Source organism: Rutilus rutilus (assembly GCF_951802725.1).
Source record: "Rutilus rutilus genome assembly, chromosome: 2".
In the NCBI taxonomy this organism is placed as follows: Eukaryota; Metazoa; Chordata; class Actinopteri; order Cypriniformes; family Leuciscidae; genus Rutilus; species Rutilus rutilus.
In genome coordinates, this window is record NC_140210.1 from 51,242,269 (window position 1) to 51,261,974 (window position 19,706).

At 45.7% G+C, this 19,706-nt stretch overlaps 1 protein-coding gene across 1 annotated transcript in view; it reads left to right on the forward strand.

The window, feature by feature from the left end:
* LOC311283470 (B-cell receptor CD22-like) overlaps positions 1-19,706 on the forward strand; it is a 144,178-nt gene that overhangs the window by 17,326 nt on the left and 107,146 nt on the right. The window contains exons 2-5 of the mRNA XM_084397896.1: positions 1,844-2,179; positions 2,278-2,526; positions 10,047-10,388; positions 10,475-10,723. Coding sequence (XP_084254022.1) covers positions 1,844-2,179; positions 2,278-2,526; positions 10,047-10,388; positions 10,475-10,723 — 1,176 coding nt within the window. The remainder of the gene's footprint in view (positions 1-1,843; positions 2,180-2,277; positions 2,527-10,046; positions 10,389-10,474; positions 10,724-19,706) is intronic.

Sequence of the window (19,706 nt, forward strand, 5' to 3'; positions counted from 1 at the left end):
ATTTTGTTCCAATCACCTGGATTTAATAATTCAGCCAGGAGAACTAATTAGTGAAATCAGCTGCTGAGTTCATGGGTGGAATAAACATATGGCAGGACTTCTACTTTCTGACCCCTGGACTATACACCTCTGGTCAGTGTCACTGCGAGTTTTCTCTGCGTGAGAAAATGTGTGTGTGGCGTGAGAGTGTGTGAAACGTGTCGATTAGAGTCTCAGGCTGAAAAAGTGTGACAGTTCGCAGCCCTGCTCTAGCACTAGATCGTGAATATCTTTTGCTCTTGTTCTCGGAAGTGAATGTGTATCTGTTAAATATTTATTTAGTCATATTCCAGGATTTACAGTTTTTCTGAATTGCTAAAACACTAAACCCACTTCTCTGAACCAAATTCTTAATAGCCTAAACCAATTTGTTGAATAAATCATTTCTGTAAAACATTAAACAAGTTCAGGAAGTTAAAACACTGCAAATCTCATGCACTCTTTTTGCAAAACGCTAAACACATTCTCACTCACTAAAAAAACACATTTCTCACTGTGATGCACTTATGTTTCAAACCGCTAAACACAGGCAGGCTAAAGTTAAACACAACTACAACACAGTTGTCATCGTTTACACACGACGACTCAAAATTGTTCAGACTTATTTCTAATGATGAGAGGAAACCAACTGTACAAAATACAAGACAGTTTAAAGTGCCTAGATTGACTCAAAATGTTGCACTGAATGTTGAGAACAACAATGGTGGATGGAAACAATATAAGAGGGAGAGGAGGAAGAGTGTGTGAGTGTGTATAAGAGGAGGAAGAGTGTGTGAAAGAGGTGATGAACGAGGAGGAAGAGTATGATTATCAGAGGAGGAAGAGTATGTGTATAAGAGGAGGAAGAGTGTGAGTATAAGAAGAGGAAGAGTGAGAGTTAGAGGAGGAAGAGTGTGTGAAAGAGGTAATGAACGAATAGGAAGAGGAAGAGGAAGGTGTGGAGAATGTTGTCAAGGCTGGATCTGCTTCAGGGTTTTCCTCTTCTCCTGCAGAGATGATATTCTCCGGCCGGACCGACATGAAGACGTGAAGCTGAAGCAGAATAAATCTCTCTCACTGACCTTGATTCTGCAGTTGCTCAACTCTTCTGACTGTACTTTACAGTAACATGCTTTTCATTTACAGTGTTTTACTGTAACCTTTTGGGCTTCTGCAGTTGGTCACTGTATTTCACAGTATGCAAATGCTGAATATACAGACATTCGATACTATACAATATTCAGTACAATACTATACAGTACTTGCAGTGCATACAGTATTTATTCACTCACCACTGTCAGGTGTCAGTACTACTTTATTACATAATTGCAAAATGTGTTTACTTTGTTACAATAAATATATAAATAAATATTTCTCCTGTAACTGCATGCTTTGGATTCTGTGTTCTCCATTTGTCATGTAGTGTCTAACGAATGATCTGTAGTGTTTCTAATATTGACTGATGTGTGTAAGATCTGAAAGCATTGTTTGATTTTGCCAGAAGAGTCAGAGATTCTCTGAATGAGTTTTGAACATTTGCTTTTGTGTTTAAGGTTTTGAGAAAGTGAGTGATGGTTTCAAGAAATGTGTTTTAGCAATTCAGAAAAACTGTAATTGTGCAGCTTGTTGTTTTTGGCTGATTTATTGGTTCTCTCTTCACTCCTCTGTTTTAAAGTAATTCACACTGAGATTATTTATTTACATTTATCTTATATTTCCTGTAATGAGTCACTGTTTTCAAATAGTAATAAAGTATTGTCATGTTTTCATGGCCCAATATAACAGATAAAACAACATTTACAGTTTGATGAATTCTGTGTTTCAGGGGTTTCTAGTGATGATTGGGGTGTGAGTTACAGTCCTTCACACATCTGTGCACTAAAGGACTCAACAGTGATAATGAGCTGCACTTATACATACCCTACTGGATATCAGATCAAGAAAGTGTTCTGGACCAAAAAAAGTATAGATCCTCCAGATCTGTCTGAGGACCCTGAATACAGTCAGAGGCTTCAGTATCTGGGAGATAAACAGCAGAACTGCACCATCAGACTGAGTCATGTGACACTGAAGGATTCACACATGTACTATTTCAGATTCATCACTGATAAACCTGGTGCAAGCTGGTTTGGTAACCCAGGAGTGACTCTTACTGTCACAGGTGAGTTTGATGAGGTTTATCTCTTCTTCTGCGCATTATGTTGAATAATAATCAGTGTATGACAGCAGCACTAGATATAATGTGTGTGTTGTGTTCAGATCTTCAGGTGGAGTCTCCTGAGAGAGTGACAGAGGGAGATTCAGTCACTCTGAGATGTAAAAGCAGCTGCGCTCTGACTGACAGAGCAACATTCATCTGGTACAGAAACTCACAGCCATTAACTGAGAGAAGAGACAGAAACAATGAACTCCTGCTGCAGTCAGTCAGAAGAGAGGATTCAGATAGATATAGCTGTGCTGTAGACGGACACACTCACATCTCTCCTGAGGTTCAGCTCAATGTCATGTGTGAGTACAGACTGACTTTTTCTCTTTAACCCTCATGCACTTTAGATTTCTGGTTACAGCCCTTATAGTTTGGTTCAAATTGACCCTAATTGTATTCAATTCCCTAAAAATCACACTTAAAAAAAAAAAAAAAAAAAAAAAAGTACAATCAGGTACAAATAATGAACTTTTAATATCAATACTTTTCACACATTACAAAGAATACATTTCTGAATTTATGATTTATAAAAATATATTATATATTCATAAATATATTTTTTAAACTATGGAAATATATGTGATGTGATCTGGGAAAACCCACCACATGGTGAAATTTTACCTATTACAGGTTTTGATATCATATGGAAGCTGGTATCAAGCCCTTTCCAAATCTGTTTTTATTTTTATTATAGCTTGTTGGTAGCAGAAGTTATGTTTATCTGAAGTCGGTCGATCGCTATGATTCTCTTACGAGAGTTCTCTCGTACTGCGTTTTATCAAAACGCTACGGGAAAAGTCTCTTTTCACGATACACTGAAGCAAAAATTATCCTTTAATTTTCATATATGTAAAACGCGTTGCGGCAGCAGCAGACAGCTGAAGCAAGACGGCTTGTCCGCTCATTGGCTGCTCTGCGGCAACTGCATAAGCCTATCGAGCGCGGGCTGATGCAACATCAGACCAATGAGGGCGCTTCGCGCCCTCCTCGCCACTTCCCGCCGAGACGGGCGTGGCTTACCTCTATAAAAGAAGCTCGAGAAGGCTGATTCACTTGATTTTAATCTCTTCAGCGAAGCGCACGCATCGCATCGCTGGATCACGGAAGCAGCGTCGTTTGAAGCAAGCACCTCAGCGGGACGAGCCCTCGAAGCCGCTGGCCAACGCCGCCTTCTACAGCCGTACCTGCTGCGCTTTCCGACGCCCATATCCTTTACTGTTGCTCTGTTTTGTGTGTGTGTGTAGTGTTCTCGTAGCACTCACCCCCTAAAAGAGCGGCGTCTTTCTAAAGATGCCTAAATCCTGCGGCTCGTGCAGAGCCCCACTCGCCGAGGGAGACGACCACGTCATCTGTGTTTCCTGCCTCGGTGAGGACCATGCAGCGCTCGCGCTCGCTGACGGCGGCTGCCCTCACTGCGAGCTTCTGCCTATGGTGGCTCTGAGGACCCGCCTGGCATCCTTTTCGAAGCCTGCATTCTCCGCCGCGATGCCGCGCCGTAAGAAGCGCCGCTCGCAGCGGGTCCCGGAACCCTCTCCAGCCCGACCAAGCTCGCCGGTTCGCCCGCCAGCTTCACCGGCCTCGCCCGCTTCACTTCCTGATGCTCAGCGCCCGCAGTCTGCCGCCGCTTCATCAAAGGAAGTTGTTTCAGAGGCCGCGTCGGGGGAAAAGGATTCCTGTTCTCTCCTGGCTTCAGGCAGCGAGGATTGGGCGAGCTCTGAGGATCTCGCGCCTCCTGCCCCGAAGCCCTCAAAGAGAGCCAACATTGAGACGGAGCTCATGCGAGTACTCGCTTTGGCCGCGGCGAGCCTCGGCCTCGAGTGGTCTGCACCGGAGCCCCCCTCTCGCACCCGGCTTGATGGTAGCTTCCTCCCTGGTGAGTGCGTTTCTCCGGAATCTAAGCCCGCTCCTTTTCTTCCTGAGTTACATGAAGAAGTTGCGAAGGCCTGGAACGCGCCCTACTCTGCGCGAACGCGCTCATCTGTTTCGCCTGCGTTCTCCTCACTGGACAAGGCGAATGACCGAGGCTACCTCTCTATGCCGCCGGTGGAACAGGCTATAGCGACCCATCTGTGCCCGCCCTCTGCTGGACGGCGGACTAAACCGGTGTTGCCTTCAAAAGCCTGCCGCATGACGTCGACGCTGCTCGCGCAAATATTCTCCGCCGCCGGGCAAGCCGCGTCAGCGCTGCACACCATGGCTACATTACAGATTTTCCAGGGTGATCTCCTCCGTAAATGGGACGAGGTTGGGCCTGATGCTGTCTGCATTGCGGATTTGAGGAGTGCTTCGGACCTCACGCTCCGAGCCACCAAGGCTGCCGCACAAGCCATGGGACGCTGTATGGCTTCCGCCACTGTCGCTGAGAGGCACTTATGGCTGACGCTCACGGAGATGGCCGATTCCGAGCGCACCGCGTTTCTCGACGCCCCGCTGTCTCCCGCTGGCCTCTTTGGTTCTTCTCTCTCCGAGTTCGTAGAGAGATTTACTGAAGCCCAGAAAGCGTCCCAAGCCTTCAAGCACTTCCTACCGAAGCGCTCTGGTTCCGCGACGAGTCGTGATAAACGGACCCCGCGAACCTCACGGCCTCAGCCCCCGCCTTCGGCCTCCTCTTCGCAGCAGCCACAACAGCGCAGCTCGAGACCCCGCTCTCGTTCGAGCTCCCGGCGCCTCGCGCGCGCGCCGCGGTCGAGGATTGCGGTGAAACCAGAGGTCCCGAAGAAGTCCTAGCCCGCCTAGGAAAGCGCAGGTGTGTGAGTCCCGTTGCGGCCGGCCTCCCACCCAAGCGCCTCGCTGTTTCAGCCCCAAGTTTCGCGGCTGTTCCAGCGTTTTCTGCAAAGCGCAAGCCTGTACAAGTGCCCGCTTGCCTGCACTCAAAAGCCGTTTTTACGGCTACCCAGATATATCCCGAAAAGAGTGTGATTTCTGGTGTCCCGGCCACGGCCGATGGTGCTATAGATGTAGTGTCGATGCCCACTCCTCAGTGCACATCCCTACACACAAGCACAGCCCTGCACTCAGGGCTCGCGCAAATAAAATCGACTCAGGTCGATTGCGCCCCCCACATAGTAAAAGTGCCCACTACTCAGTGCCCACGAACACTATGTCTTTCAGATCACAGGCTCTCTGTAAAAACGAGACCTGTGAGCGCGTGCGCTGCTTACACAGGCAGCGCGCCCCAAGCAATAAATGTGCCCGCTTCCAGCCCACATCTACTTGCACACATGAGTCCCACGGGACTCGCGCAGCCCTCCCTCACTCAGCCAAACACTGTTGTAAGGTCGAGGGCGAGCGCTCCGCCCGCTGTATTAAGCGCGCCCCCCGCCTCAAATGCCGCAGGCATAACGCCTACGTTTGTGAGCCCCGTAGCACCTCTGTCGCATGGCGAACAGAGCGCGCTCTGTATCCGGCCCTTAGCCAACCATGCAGATGCATGGGCAGCGCTTCCAGGGGTTTCGGACTGGGTCTTAGGCATTATAAAGAGAGGTTTCTCGCTACAGTTTCATCGACGCCCTCCGCGCTTCACAGCGCGCGTCGAAACTTCGGTACCGCTGAAGGTAGCACATCTACTTCGCGCCGAAATATCGAAACTGATAAGCAAAGGGGCGATAGAGCTTGTTCCCCGAGCTCAAAGCGAGCAAGGGATATACAGCAGATACTTTCTAGTCCCCAAAAAGGACGGCGGTATCAGACCCATTCTGGATCTCAGACGACTGAACAGAGTGTTAGTGAAACGCCGTTTCAAAATGCTCACAACCAGCAAAATTCTCGCGCATATTCGCCGGGAAGACTGGTTCATGTCGATAGATCTGAAGGACGCGTACTTTCAAATACAGATAGCGTCACATCAAAGGCGATTCTTGAGATTCGCCTTCGAGGGTCAGACATACCAGTATACAGTCCTGCCTTTCGGCTTGTCCCTGGCACCTCGTACATTTACGAAATGCATGGACGCAGTGCTCGCTCCTCTCAGACTCAGAGGCATGCGAGTGCTGAACTATTTGGACGACTGGTTGATCCTAGCCCAATCACGATCTCAGCTCATAGAGCACAGAGCCATTTTACTCGATCACCTCGAGAATCTTGGTATCACGGTCAATTGGGCGAAGAGTTCACTGAACCCCAGTCAAACGATTCCGTTTCTGGGTATAGTTCTGGACTCACAGTCTATGACAGCGCGGCTGTCGCCACAGCGCGTGCTGAACGTTCAGCGCGCGGCGAAGTCTTTCCGCCGCGGCGCTTTCACCCCGCTCAGGAAATTTCAAAGGATGCTGGGTCTCATGGCCTCAGCATCGTCAGTTCTCCGGCTGGGCTTGCTCCGCATGCGCCCGCTGCAGTTCTGGTTGAAAGCGCGGGTACCGCGCAGAGCGTGGGTGTCCGGTCATTTACGCCTCAGGGTCGATCGGGACTGTGTCACAGCCCTGGTGCCTTGGATGGCGAACGACTGGTACCAATCAGGTGTAAGCCTGGGGACTTCCTCGAGGGTGAGGATGGTGTCTACGGACGCATCCACCTCGGGATGGGGAGCGCTGCTCGAGGGCAGACCGTTCTTCGGCCTATGGTCGGAACGAGAAAAGCTCCAACACATAAACTGCCTAGAAATGCTGGCAGTGCACAACGCGCTGACGCGTTTTTGTCCCCACATCAAGGGCCAACACGTCATAGTCCGTTCGGACAACATGGCAGTGGTGTCCTACATAAATCGCCGGGGCGGTCTGAATTCCATATCCCTGTACAGGCTGGCGAAACGCCTCCTACTATGGGCTCAGCACAACTTATGCTCGCTGAGAGCAGTACATGTGCCCGGGCTTCTGAATGTGGGCCCGGACAGACTGTCCAGGAACAACGTTCCTACAGGCGAATGGTCTCTACACCCACAAACAGTCCGGCTGTTGTGGGAGAGATTTGGCAAAGCGGAGGTGGACCTATTCGCGTCCCACGAAAACGCTCACTGCCCCGCATTCTTTTCAAAGACCGACAGCGCGCTGTCCCAAAGGTGGCCGCGCTGCCCGCTATACGCTTTTCCCCCCGTCTCCCTCCTGCCACAGGTGTTGGAACGGGTCAGGAGAGCAAAATGCCCAGTGCTGCTTGTAGCACCGTTCTGGAAGAATCAGGCATGGTTCCCAGTTCTGATGCAGTTAGCAGACATCGCTCCATGGCCAGTGCCGTTGAGGAGAGATCTCCTCTCGCAGGCCAGGGGCTCAATCTGGCACCCACACCCGGAACTGTGGTCCCTTCATGTGTGGGCGCTCAACGGATACCCATTGGTCTCGCAGAGGCAGTCAGGAATACCATCACGGAGGCTAGAGCGCCGTCGACCAGGCGGCTCTACGCTTCAAAGTGGTCGGTTTTCTCCGGCTGGTGTACAGCTCAGAGCCTTTCACCCCTCGAATGTGAGGTAGCGGAGGTTCTCTCCTTCCTACAAGAGCTGTTGGATAAGGGCAGATCCCCTTCCACGCTCAAAGTGTATGTGGCGGCTATTTCAGCGTTCTCCGGTTCAACGCTGGGTCAGTCACTGGGAAGGAATGATTTAGTCATCCGCTTCCTCAGGCGAGCTAGGAGACTGAATCCACCCAGACCTCCTTCAGTCCCTATGTGGGACCTTTCTACGGTCCTGGCGGCCATGAAAGGTGCCCCTTTCGAGCCTATCCAATCAATCAGCCTCAAACATTTGTCTTTTAAAACAGTGTTCTTGATGGCTCTCGCTTCAGTGAAGCGCATAGGCGATCTGCACGCGCTCTCCGTGAGCCCGACGTGCTTGGAGTTTGGTCCTAATGACTCTAAAGTCATACTCAAACCTAAGCACGGCTATGTGCCTAAATCCCTCAACACGCCTTTTCGGGCTCAGGTCATTTCCCTGGCTGCCCTGCCGGCGTCGAGCGAGGAAGGGGACTCGAGTTTTCTTTGCCCTGTAAGGGCTTTAAGAACTTATATGTCCCGCTCTGCTGCCTTCAGACAGACAGAGCAGCTCTTTGTCTCGTTCAGCGGACGTTCCAAAGGAACGGCTGTTTCGAAACAGAGTCTATCCAGATGGATAGTTGACGCCATAGCGCTGGCTTATACTGCCAAGGGCATTCAATGCCCGTTGGGAGTCAGAGCGCACTCTACGAGAGGCGTTGCCTCCTCGTGGGCTTGGTCCAGCGGGATTTCCTTACAGGATATATGTACGGCGGCAGGCTGGGCCTCTCCGTCTACATTTATCAGGTTTTATAACCTAGAAGTTCCCGCCTTACAGGCTAAGCTTTTGTCGGTGTAATCTTATTTACAGGCGCAATGCGCTACCGACTAAAAACTGGGCAGAACTGTGTAAGACCCACGTTTTCCCACATTAGTGCAGGCTCCCTACCCTGGCTATGTGATGTCATATTCGTGTCTGTGGACATGTCTATATGAGGACGGAGGAAACCCCTCCTGTCTTTAGACTCTCCCTGTGAGGTCATGTTAAGTCTGCGGACGCTACAATATAGGGAATTAAAGGAGAACTCCGGTCAATTTTAACATTGAGCTCATTTTTTTGTACATTTGGAGTGCTGTCAATACAGAGAACAACGACAAAAATCGGTGTTGCCTACACCGAGTTATTCTATTTTTAAAATTTGCACCCTATTGACTTCAATGGGGCAAGTAGTAAGCCTGCTTTTTAGCCTCTTAACATCCTTTAAGTGTCATTACAAGTGCACAGAAAATGTGAGTGATTCCTTCCGAGTGAACACGGGTGGATCTGACTGCAGTAGATGTTAGAGATATTAATAAAAATGAAGTTAATTCAGCCAGCGCTCATACCTTTGTTTACATCCTGTTTTCGGTGGAAGGCCATAGTAATCGATTGTCGAGTTCACGCGCGTGATCATAGGTACTAAACTTTAACTTCAAAAAATTAACTTCATTTTTATTAATATCTCTAACAAGTCAATAGGGTGCAAATTTTAAAAATAGAATAACTCGGTGTAGGCAACACCGATTTTTGTCGTTGTTCTCTGTATTGACAGCACTCCAAATGTACAAAAAAATGAGCTCAATGTTAAAATTGACCGGAGTTCTCCTTTAAGAAGAAAAACAGGTTTAAATAACTGTCACCGTCGGGACGCTTCTTGTCCTCCATCTCACGATTGTTATAAAACTGCGTGACGTTATAGTTTAAACAGGATTGGCGCGAAATGTGCACTTACCGCACTAATACACATTCACTGTACATGTTATGTAGTTTATTTTATAGGTAAACTATCTTTGTAGTGTTAAGAGACGGACAGGTGTATGGGATATACGGCGATTGTTTTTTTTTTCACCTCTGCCGGGCGTTAGAGAAAATGGTCGCATAGAATGCATTAGAGAAAGAGAGTATTTTAAGCTTGACACTATAAATCGCTGTTTTTCTGCACTAAACAAGGGAATTTTGCCAAGATATTTTCAGAGATAAGAGAAAAGATGTTATAGAATAATAATTTAATGAAAAAAAAATTTTGACAAAAAAACTGACATTCAAACTATTTTGGAATTTACTGAAAACGGCCCAGCGCGACATCCGCTGGGTTTTCCCAGATCGCATCACATATGGTTAAGATCACTTAATTCATATATGGAAATCGAAGAGTCCTTATATGGTCACCAGAGGTCATTTAGTGGAAAAGTTTGGTACTGCGCTCAAAAAAATCATACTGATTTTTATTTTTATTTTTTTAGATATCAACCTAAAATTTGTCTTTGATTTTCTTGAAGTTTTAGTTGAATTTTTTTTGTAAAATATATATTTTATATAAAATATAAAAATATATATTTTACATTTTCATAAAATTAAACTTCTATGATGCTTTTTGTAAACTTAAAGGTTGGGGTGTGAGTTACAGTCCTTCACACATCTGTGCACTAAAGGACTCAACAGTGATAATGAGATGCACTTATAAATACCCTACTGGATATCAGATCAAGAAAGTGTTCTGGACAAAAGGCCCAATACAAGAGGGTGTTGAGCTTCCAGATCTGTCTGAGGACCCTGAATACAGTCAGAGGCTTCAGTATCTGGGAGATAAACAGCAGAACTGCACCGTCAGACTGAGTCATGTGACACTGAAGGATTCACGCATGTACTATTTCAGATTCATCACTGATAAACCTGATGGCAAATGGACTGGTAAACCTGGAGTGACTCTTAATGTCACAGGTGACTTTGGTGAGGTTTATCTCTTCTTCTGTGCATTATGTTGAATAATAATCAGTGTATGACAGCAGCAGATATAATGTGTGTGTTGTGTTCAGATCTTCAGGTGGAGTCTCCTGAGAGAGTGACAGAGGGAGATTCAGTCACTCTGAGATGTAAAAGCAGCTGCGCTCTGACTGACAGAGCAACATTCATCTGGTACAGAAACTCATCGAAGATATTAACTGAGAATAAATTAATTAGTGAACTCTCCATTAATCCAGTCAGAAGAGAGGATTCAGGCAGATATAGCTGTGCTGTAGACGGACACACTCACATCTCTCCTGCTGTTCAGCTCAATGTCATGTGTGAGTACAGATTGACTTTTCAAACATTACAAAGAATACATTTCTGAATTTATGATTTATAAAAATGTTTTAACCACTATTTTTAAGACTGCCCCTCCCCGACACCCTTGGGACACTTGCCATTATACATTTATAACAATAATATCTTAGTCTAAACCTATAGTAATCTTGACCAACTATATAGCATTTGAAAGCGTTCAGACTGTAGTTAAGATCAATCAATCCATATATGGAAATCGAAGAGTCCTTATATGGTCACCAGTGGAGTCTGGATGTCATCTAGTGGAAAAGCGTGGTACTGCGCTCAAAAAATCGTACTGATTATTATTATTTTTTTTATATATATATATATATATATATCAACCTAAAATTAGTCTCAGAATTTGTTCAGATATTTAGCTTTGATTTTCTTGAAGTTTTAGTTGAATATTTTTTGTAAAATATATATTTTATATAAAATTTAAAAATATATATTTTACATTTTCATAAACTTAAACTTCTATGATGCTGTTACGGCCCTTTATCTGACTTGGCTCGTTTAAATCACATATAAGATAAGGACCGAACATATTTAGAAATCACAGACGATTGAGTGGTTTTCTGACGTTAATCACGCCACAAGTTTTAATCAAGTCCATGATAAACAGACAAGAGAGAAAGCACCACATAATAAACAATAATCGAATAAACAGCACAGGTAGGGCAGCTACAAGAAAACAGGAACCCTTAACTACACCTATTGTTCCAGGAGAGATCTTACCTAGCTCCCGAAAATAACCGTAATGGTTGAATCTTCCGGGCAACTGCTTACCTTCGCTGTACTAAATAAATAACAAAAAGTGTACTGAGAAAATAACACCACTACCTGGTTGTAAAGAATAAAACAGAATCAAAAACACAATCATAAGAATCGCTCCAGCATGGCGAGGCGAAGCGAAAGTGAGCTCGCCACAAGGCGAAAAACCCCCAGCTGGCAATCAGGCGAGAGAGGCGGAGAGAGCGAGAGAGAGCGAGCCATCAACACCGTCACGGCTTAAATAGCAGGAACTCTCATGACGTCACTTCACTTCCGCGGTGCAGGGAAAATCCCTTCTCAAAACTCCACCTACAAACTCGAAGGAAAAAAAAAATCACACACACTAATGGTTCAATACTAGATGTACCGCATCGCGGTACAAAATATGACCGCCGCTCAGGCCTGCACTGGCTTTCCAGTGGGACCAAACGAATTTTTTCCGTAGAAGTCTAGTGGGGCTACATGCCCACCAAATTTCATGTTCCCCGGTGCTTCGGTGTCCCTGGTATCGTTGACGAAAAATTTACGGGGGCCCCAGCGCGGGGGGGGGGGAGTGGCCCCCGGGGACCAAACGAAATTTTTCCGTAAAAGTCTAGTAGACGAACATACCATAAAAATTTCTTCATCCTCGGTGCCACGGTTCAGGTAGTTATTTAGGAAAAACTGCATTTTTTGGGGTTTGGGGGGGCCCAGCGCGGGGGGGAAGTGGCCCCCGGGGACCAAACGAAATTTTTCCTTAGAAGTCTAGTGGGGCTACATGCCCACCAAATTTCATGTTCCCCGGTGTTTCGGTGTCCCTGGTATCGTTGACGAAAAATTTAAGGGGGCCCCAGCGCGGGGGGGGAAGTGGCCCCCGGGGACCAAACGAAATTTTTCCGTAAAAGTCTAGTAGACCAACACACCATAAAAATTTCTTCATCCTCGGTGCCACGGTTCAGGTAGTTATTTAGGAAAAACTGCATTTTTTGGGGTTTGGGGGGGCCCAGCGCGGGGGGGGAGTGGCCCCCGGGGACCAAACGAAATTTTTCCGTAGAAGTCTAGTGGGGCTACATGCCCACCAAATTTTATGTTCCCCGGTGTTTCGGTGTCCCTGGTATCGTTGACGAAAAATTTAAGGGGGCCCCAGCGCGGGGGGGGAAGTGGCCCCCGGGGACCAAACGAAATTTTTCCGTAAAAGTCTAGTAGACCAACATACCATAAAAATTTCTTCATCCTCGGTGCCACGGTTCAGGTAGTTATTTAGGAAAAACTGCATTTTTTGGGGTTTGGGGGGGCCCAGCGCGGGGGGGGAGTGGCCCCCGGGGACCAAACTAAATTTTTCCTTAGAAGTCTAGTGGGGCTACATGCCCACCAAATTTTATGTTCCCCGGTGCTTCGGTGTCCCTGGTATCGTTGACGAAAAATTCAGTAAGGTGACAAAAAAAAAAAAAAAAAAAAACTTTGACAATCCCTATATGACCGCCGCTAGCGTAGCTAGCGAAACAAAATAGGAGAATTAACTAGAAGTGCTTTGATTTTCTCAAAACTCGATTGGCAAATCTCAGACCATTTAAATGGAACCTTAGGACTAAGAAGGTCGGTTAAGGGCGAAGCAACAACAGAGAAGTTCTTACAAAAATTTCTGTAGTACCCTACCATACCCAAAAATCGACGGAGCTCACGACGTGTGTTGGGCACGGGAAAATGAGTGATAGACTCGACCTTAGACTCAACAGGTTTAACCTGACCGCCACCAACAATCTTTCCCAAATAAGTGACCGTAGCTCGACCGAATTCGCACTTCGCTAAATTAACCGTAAGGTTAGCTCGAGACAAACGACTAAAGAGCACATTGAGTTGTTCCACATGTTCTGACCAAGACGCGCTGTAAATGACCAAGTCATCCAAATACGCTTCAACGTTATGCATGCCTTCGATGACACGATTAACCAATCTCTGAAAGGTTGCCGGGGCGTTTCGTAAAGCGAAAGCCATTACGTTATAATGGAGGAAATGATCTGGTGTAACGAACGCACTGATTTCTTTTGCGCGATCTGACAAAGGCACCTGCCAGTAACCTTTAAGCAGATCGATTTTAGTAACAAACACAGCATTTCCAACATGATCCACGCAATCTTCCATACAAGGCAATGGATAACTATCTGGTTTGGTCACAGCATTAACGCGTCTAAAATCAGTACAAAAACGAAACGTACTGTCAGGTTTTTTAACCAGCAAACAAGGTGAGCTCCAAAGACTAAAGCTTTGCTCTGCGATGTCATTTTCAAGCATGAAGGTCACCTCTTTTTGCAACAGAATTCTCTTTTCAGGACTTACCCGATATGCGTGCTGTTTGATAGGCAACGAGTCACCAATATCGATGTCATGCTCTATTAACGAAGTACGAGATGGGACATCAGAGAACAAATTACTGTACATCTGAATAATATTAGTTACGTCAGCTCGTTCAGCAACGGTCAAATGGGAAAGATGCGAGTCTAAGGTTCGGATCATCTCAGAATTTTTCAATCTTCCCGCAACCAGTTCTGTGGAAGGAAACTCGACATCCTCCTCGAAAGTGGAATTATCACCGCTGTCCGATACAGCAGAACACAATGGGCGGATCAGGGCCTCAGGTCTGGACAACGCTTCAACTTCAGGTACATCAGCACTGGACAGCGCCTGTTCTCCGGTCACCGGAAAGTCTGTGAGTGAAACAGTTAACACAGCCGAATTCTGTCCAGACAAATCTGGCGGTCTCTCGAAGTACGGCTTAAGCATGGTAATATGACATAGACGAGTTTTTTTTCTTCTGTCAGTCGTCAAGATAACATAGTCAAGCTCACTCACCTTCTCTTTCACTTGATATGGACCATAATAACGAGCCTGCAATGCAGACCCAGGCACTGGCATCAGCACTAACACCTTGTCACCAGGAGCGAAACTACGAAATCTAGCATGACGATCAAAACGCTTTTTCATTCGTTGCTGTGACATCTCCAAGTTCTCTTTGGCCAACTCACATGCGCGACGCAACTTGAAACGAAATTCTGAGACATAGTCAAGAATGTTGTTTGGAGTCGTATCACTAGTCCAATGATCTTTAACCAACTTCAGTGGGCCACGGACAGTATGCCCGAACACTAACTCGGCCGGACTAAAGCCCAACGACTCCTGCACTACCTCCCTCACTGCGAACATAACCATAGGCACTCCTTCGTCCCAATCTTTTTGAAATTCAAGACAAAACGCACGCAGCATTGATTTTAAAGTCTGGTGGAACCTTTCGAGTGCTCCCTGGCTTTCTGGATGGTAACAACTTGACGTGCAGTGTTGGATATGCAATTGACTCAGAGCTTGCTTGAACACACGGGACATAAAATTCGTACCTTGGTCAGATTGAATAGTACGCGGAAGACCAAACAGTGAGAAAATTTTTATAAGTGATCTTACAATCACTGGTGCAGTAATTTTACGCAGAGGAATTGCCTCTGGAAAACGCGTTGACGTGCACATTATGGTAAGCAAGTATTGATTTCCCGACTTCGTGCGAGGCAAGGGACCGACACAATCAATCATCACACGCTCAAATGGCTCACCGATAGCTGGAAACGGATGTAACGGAGCAGGTGAAATATTTTGGTTCGGTTTTCCCGTCATTTGGCACACGTGACAACTTCGACAATAACTTGCTACATCAGTTTTCAAGCCTGGCCAAAAAAAATTTCGAAGTATGCGATCGTACGTTTTGTTCACTCCTAAGTGACCAGCAAATGTACCATCATGCGCAAGACTCAAAATTTCGGAGCGATACGAGGAGGGAACTATTATCTGCCTAACGATCTGCCACTCATCATCAGCAGATGCAGTAGGTGGTCTCCACTTCCTCAGCAACACCCCATCTTCCACAAAGTATCCTTGCGATACATGCTCGAGTTGCTCAGCAGGAACAACAGCTTCAAAGAGGGACGACAACTTCTCATCTTTCCTCTGTTCAACAATAAGCTGCTCGCGGGACAGAGACAATTTATTAGGCCCCATAAAATGTTCATCTAATTTATTAACGGCAAAATCTGAACCGTCAACAAGAACTGAACACTTGACTTCACAAGGATCAGAATGAGAAAGGAACGTATCACTCAGGTCAAACTTACACTCACTTTCTGATTCACTAAGGCTTTTATCTTTCAGTCTCTGAGTCATAGCGCGAGTAACAGCACATGAGGGAAAAATCTCAGGATATTTCTCAGCTAATGCATGGACAGAGAAGAGGAACATCAGTTACCTCAGGGCTGGCAAAAACTTTTCCTCCCGCTAAGTCATTCCCTAAAATAAATGTGACATCTCGAACGGGAAGACACGGTCGCACTCCAACAACAACACGACCAACAACAAGGGAAGATTCAATTTCGATCTCGTGCAAAGGTACCTTCACGAAGCCCATCTCAAAACCCTGTACTAAGACACTTGAACCAATAGAGCTCTCATCAGACAACGGCAGTATTCCTTCCAGAATAAAACTCTGAGCAGCCCCTGTGTCACGAAGTATCCTGACTGGTTTGCGTAAAGCATTACCTGTCAGAGATACAAATCCGTCCATCATAAACGGCACATAACCCTCATCTTCACACATGTCAGCTTCCGTAGCCAACAACCCAAGTCCTTCCACTTGTGACGTGGACGTCATCAATAAACCTACCGGTTTAGGAACACTTTTTTTCTTTTTGAGCACATTGCACTCAGAAATAATGTGTCCACGTTTCTTACAATAAAAACAAACAGGTGAGAACACGGACTTATCAGGACTCACCGTCACTTTATCAACGGGCAGAGAACGTTCAAAATTACGCTGAGAAGACCGAGGACTGTTACTAGCTGATGGTAACTTCGGTGCAACGCTAAACACATTCTTATGTGTAAGCACATATTCGTCAGCCAAAGTAGCAGCAGCAGAACATTTAGAAGTTTTTTGCTCATTTAGATAGATTACAACGCGCTCTGGTAAGCAGTTTTTAAATTCCTCTAAAATAATCAGTTCACGAAGCTCTTCAAAAGTTTTCACTTTCATGGAAGCACACCAACGATCAAACAGTGACTCTTTCTCCCGAACGAACTCAACATAAGCCTCGTCAGTTTTCCGTAGATTACGAAATTTCTGACGATAAGCCTCGGGGACTAGTTCATACACTCTGAGAACGGATGTCTTCACTTGCTCATAATCAAGAGAATCTGCAACTGACAAAGAGGAAAAAACTTCCTGGGCTTTACCCACAAAAACACACTGCAACAACATGGGCCAAAATGTTTTTGGCCATTTCATGTTAACGGCAACGCGTTCAAAAAGAGCAAAAAACGTATCTACCTCTTGTTCTCGAAAAGGAGGAACAATACAAATATTACGACTCACGTCGAAATCAGAAGTATCTGACACACCCCTTTCGCGAGATCTCAACTCCATCTCTTTGAGACGGCACACTTGTTCTACTTCAAGCCTTTTCAGTTCAAGTTCATGTCTCTCACGATCTCTCGTTCTCTCTTTCTCACGCTCCCATTCTTCTCTCTCCCTCAACAAAACTATATCGTGCTCTTTAGCTTGCAGCTCCAATTTCTTAATCCGCATCGCGAGCTCCTCGGAACTACTCTCAACTGATTATCTTTTCCTCATCACCAAAAACGCCCTGTTCATGCAATGAATCAATAAGCAACATCTGAAGTTCGCATTTAGTTGAAGTCTTACGAAAACTGACTTTAAAATAAGCAGCAACTTTCATAAGGTCTACTCTGTTGATTTGAAGCAGTTCAACTTGCGTCGGTTTTGCAACAAAGTTCGCTAATTCAAACATGATCAAAATTGAACGTCTGGTTATTATAAGGGAAAAAAATAACGAGCACTACACGAGAAAATTCACCCCAATCGACTGTGATTACACAAAGTTACTCAAAGTTACTCAAGTAACAAATACAAAGTGTGAGCAGATCAAAAAGATCAAACAAAGCCACACAAAATTCAATCCCGGACGAGCGCCCAAATATGTTACGGCCCTTTATCTGACTTGGCTCGTTTAAATCACATATAAGATAAGGACCGAACATATTTAGAAATCACAGACGATTGAGTGGTTTTCTGACGTTAATCACGCCACAAGTTTTAATCAAGTCCATGATAAACAGACAAGAGAGAAAGCACCACATAATAAACAATAATCAAATAAACAGCACAGGTAGGGCAGCTACAAGAAAACAGGAACCCTTAACTACACCTATTGTTCCAGGAGAGATCTTACCTAGCTCCCGAAAATAACCGTAATGGGTGAATCTTCCGGGCAACTGCTTACCTTCGCTGTACTAAATAAATAACAAAAAGTGTACTGAGAAAATAACACCACTACCTGGTTGTAAAGAATAAAACAGAATCAAAAACACAATCATAAGAATCGCTCCAGCATGGCGAGGCGAAGCGAAAGTGAGCTCGCCACAAGGCGAAAAAACCCCAGCTGGCAATCAGGCGAGAGAGGCGGAGAGAGCGAGAGAGAGCGAGCCATCAACACCGTCACGGCTTAAATAGCAGGAACTCTCATGACGTCACTTCACTTCCGCGGTGCAGGGAAAATCCCTTCTCAAAACTCCACCTACAAACTCGAAGGAAAAAAAAAATCACACACACTAACGGTTCAATATTATACCCACACGTAACAGATGCTTTTTGTAAACTTAAAAAAAAAAATCTACAATAATCTGTGAAGTGTTCCCTTTAAAAAGATTTTAAGACTTAAGTCTGTGCTCTGAAGAATTTAAGATTTTTAAAGATTTTTAAAGGGCACCTATTATGCAAAATTCACTTTACATAATGTTTGAACATAAATGTGTCGGCAGTGTGTGTACACAACCACCCTATAATGATAAAAATCTTCCCATTCTTCTTTTTTAATCCCCATAAATCATAAGCAGTGTCTCAGAACAAGCCTTATGCTTTCTCACGCACCCCTGCCAAACTGTGGAGCCAGGTAGTGTTGCACTGCACACTCAGACCCCACTCCGGGACGGGTAGCTGGATATAGTATATGGTTGCCGGGATGGCTAGCGCTTCCCAGCCCGTTACGCTGGCTCATTCGGACAATCAGTCTCGGTTATGCGATTCAGTTCTCCTAGTGCCAGATTTAGTGGCATCAGTTTAACCTCAGTGGTTATAGCTATATAGTATATGGTAGACATGTACTTTCATGTCTCAATTCTCCCTCGACACAGACCGTTCCTACACTTTGAGTTTGAGGGACAGGCATACCAGTACAAAGTCCTCCCCTTCGGAGTTTCCCTGTCACCCGGCGTCTTTACGAAGGTCGCGGAGGCCGCCCTTTCCCTGTTACGGGAGGTGGGTGTTCGCATCCTCAACTATCTCAAAGACTGGCTCATCTTGGCCAACTCGCGAGATCAGTTGTGCGAACACAGGGACCTGGTGCTCAGACACCTCAGCCATCTGGGGCTTCAGGTCAACTGGGAAAGAGCAAACTCGACTCCAGTGGCAGATCAATTGCCTCAAGTTGCTCACAGTATTCCTTGCTCTCCGCTGGTTTCTGCTGTTGCTGCAAGACAAGCATATACTGGTCCGAACGGACAACACATCGATATGCGTACATAAACCGTCAAGGTGATCCACAATCCCATCGCATGTCACAACTCGCCCACCATCTCCTCCTCTGGAGTCAGAAGCGACTCTGGTCAGTGGTCAGCCCCTGTGCTAGACTGGTGCCCATATGTGGTGATCCTATATGTGTATTCTTCCACGGGTAAATAGACTCCAAAAATAATTCACTGTCCTTGGAGAAATGTAGGATCTTCTAAGCTTCTACCATTCAGTTTTGAACTCAAAGTTAAAGGGTTATTTATTTACTTATTTTATTTATTTATTTATACAAGGGGTGGGGAACCTTTTTCCTATCAAGGGCCATTTACAATTTTTTAACATTCTTTAAGGGCCATTGTAATGAGCAGGGGCGTTTTTAGGTTTTAAAAACTTCAGGGGCTGAGCCCGAAACATCAGGGGCTGGGTAACAAGATAACATGATTCGATACAGAGAATAATGTATATTTTAGGTCTATATGCAGGGGGCAGACAGGTTAAAAAATTCAGTCCTGGCACTGTAACCACACCAGCCCATATTACCACAGACACACACATTCAAATGTGAGGTAGTTAGGGGGGTTGGGGGG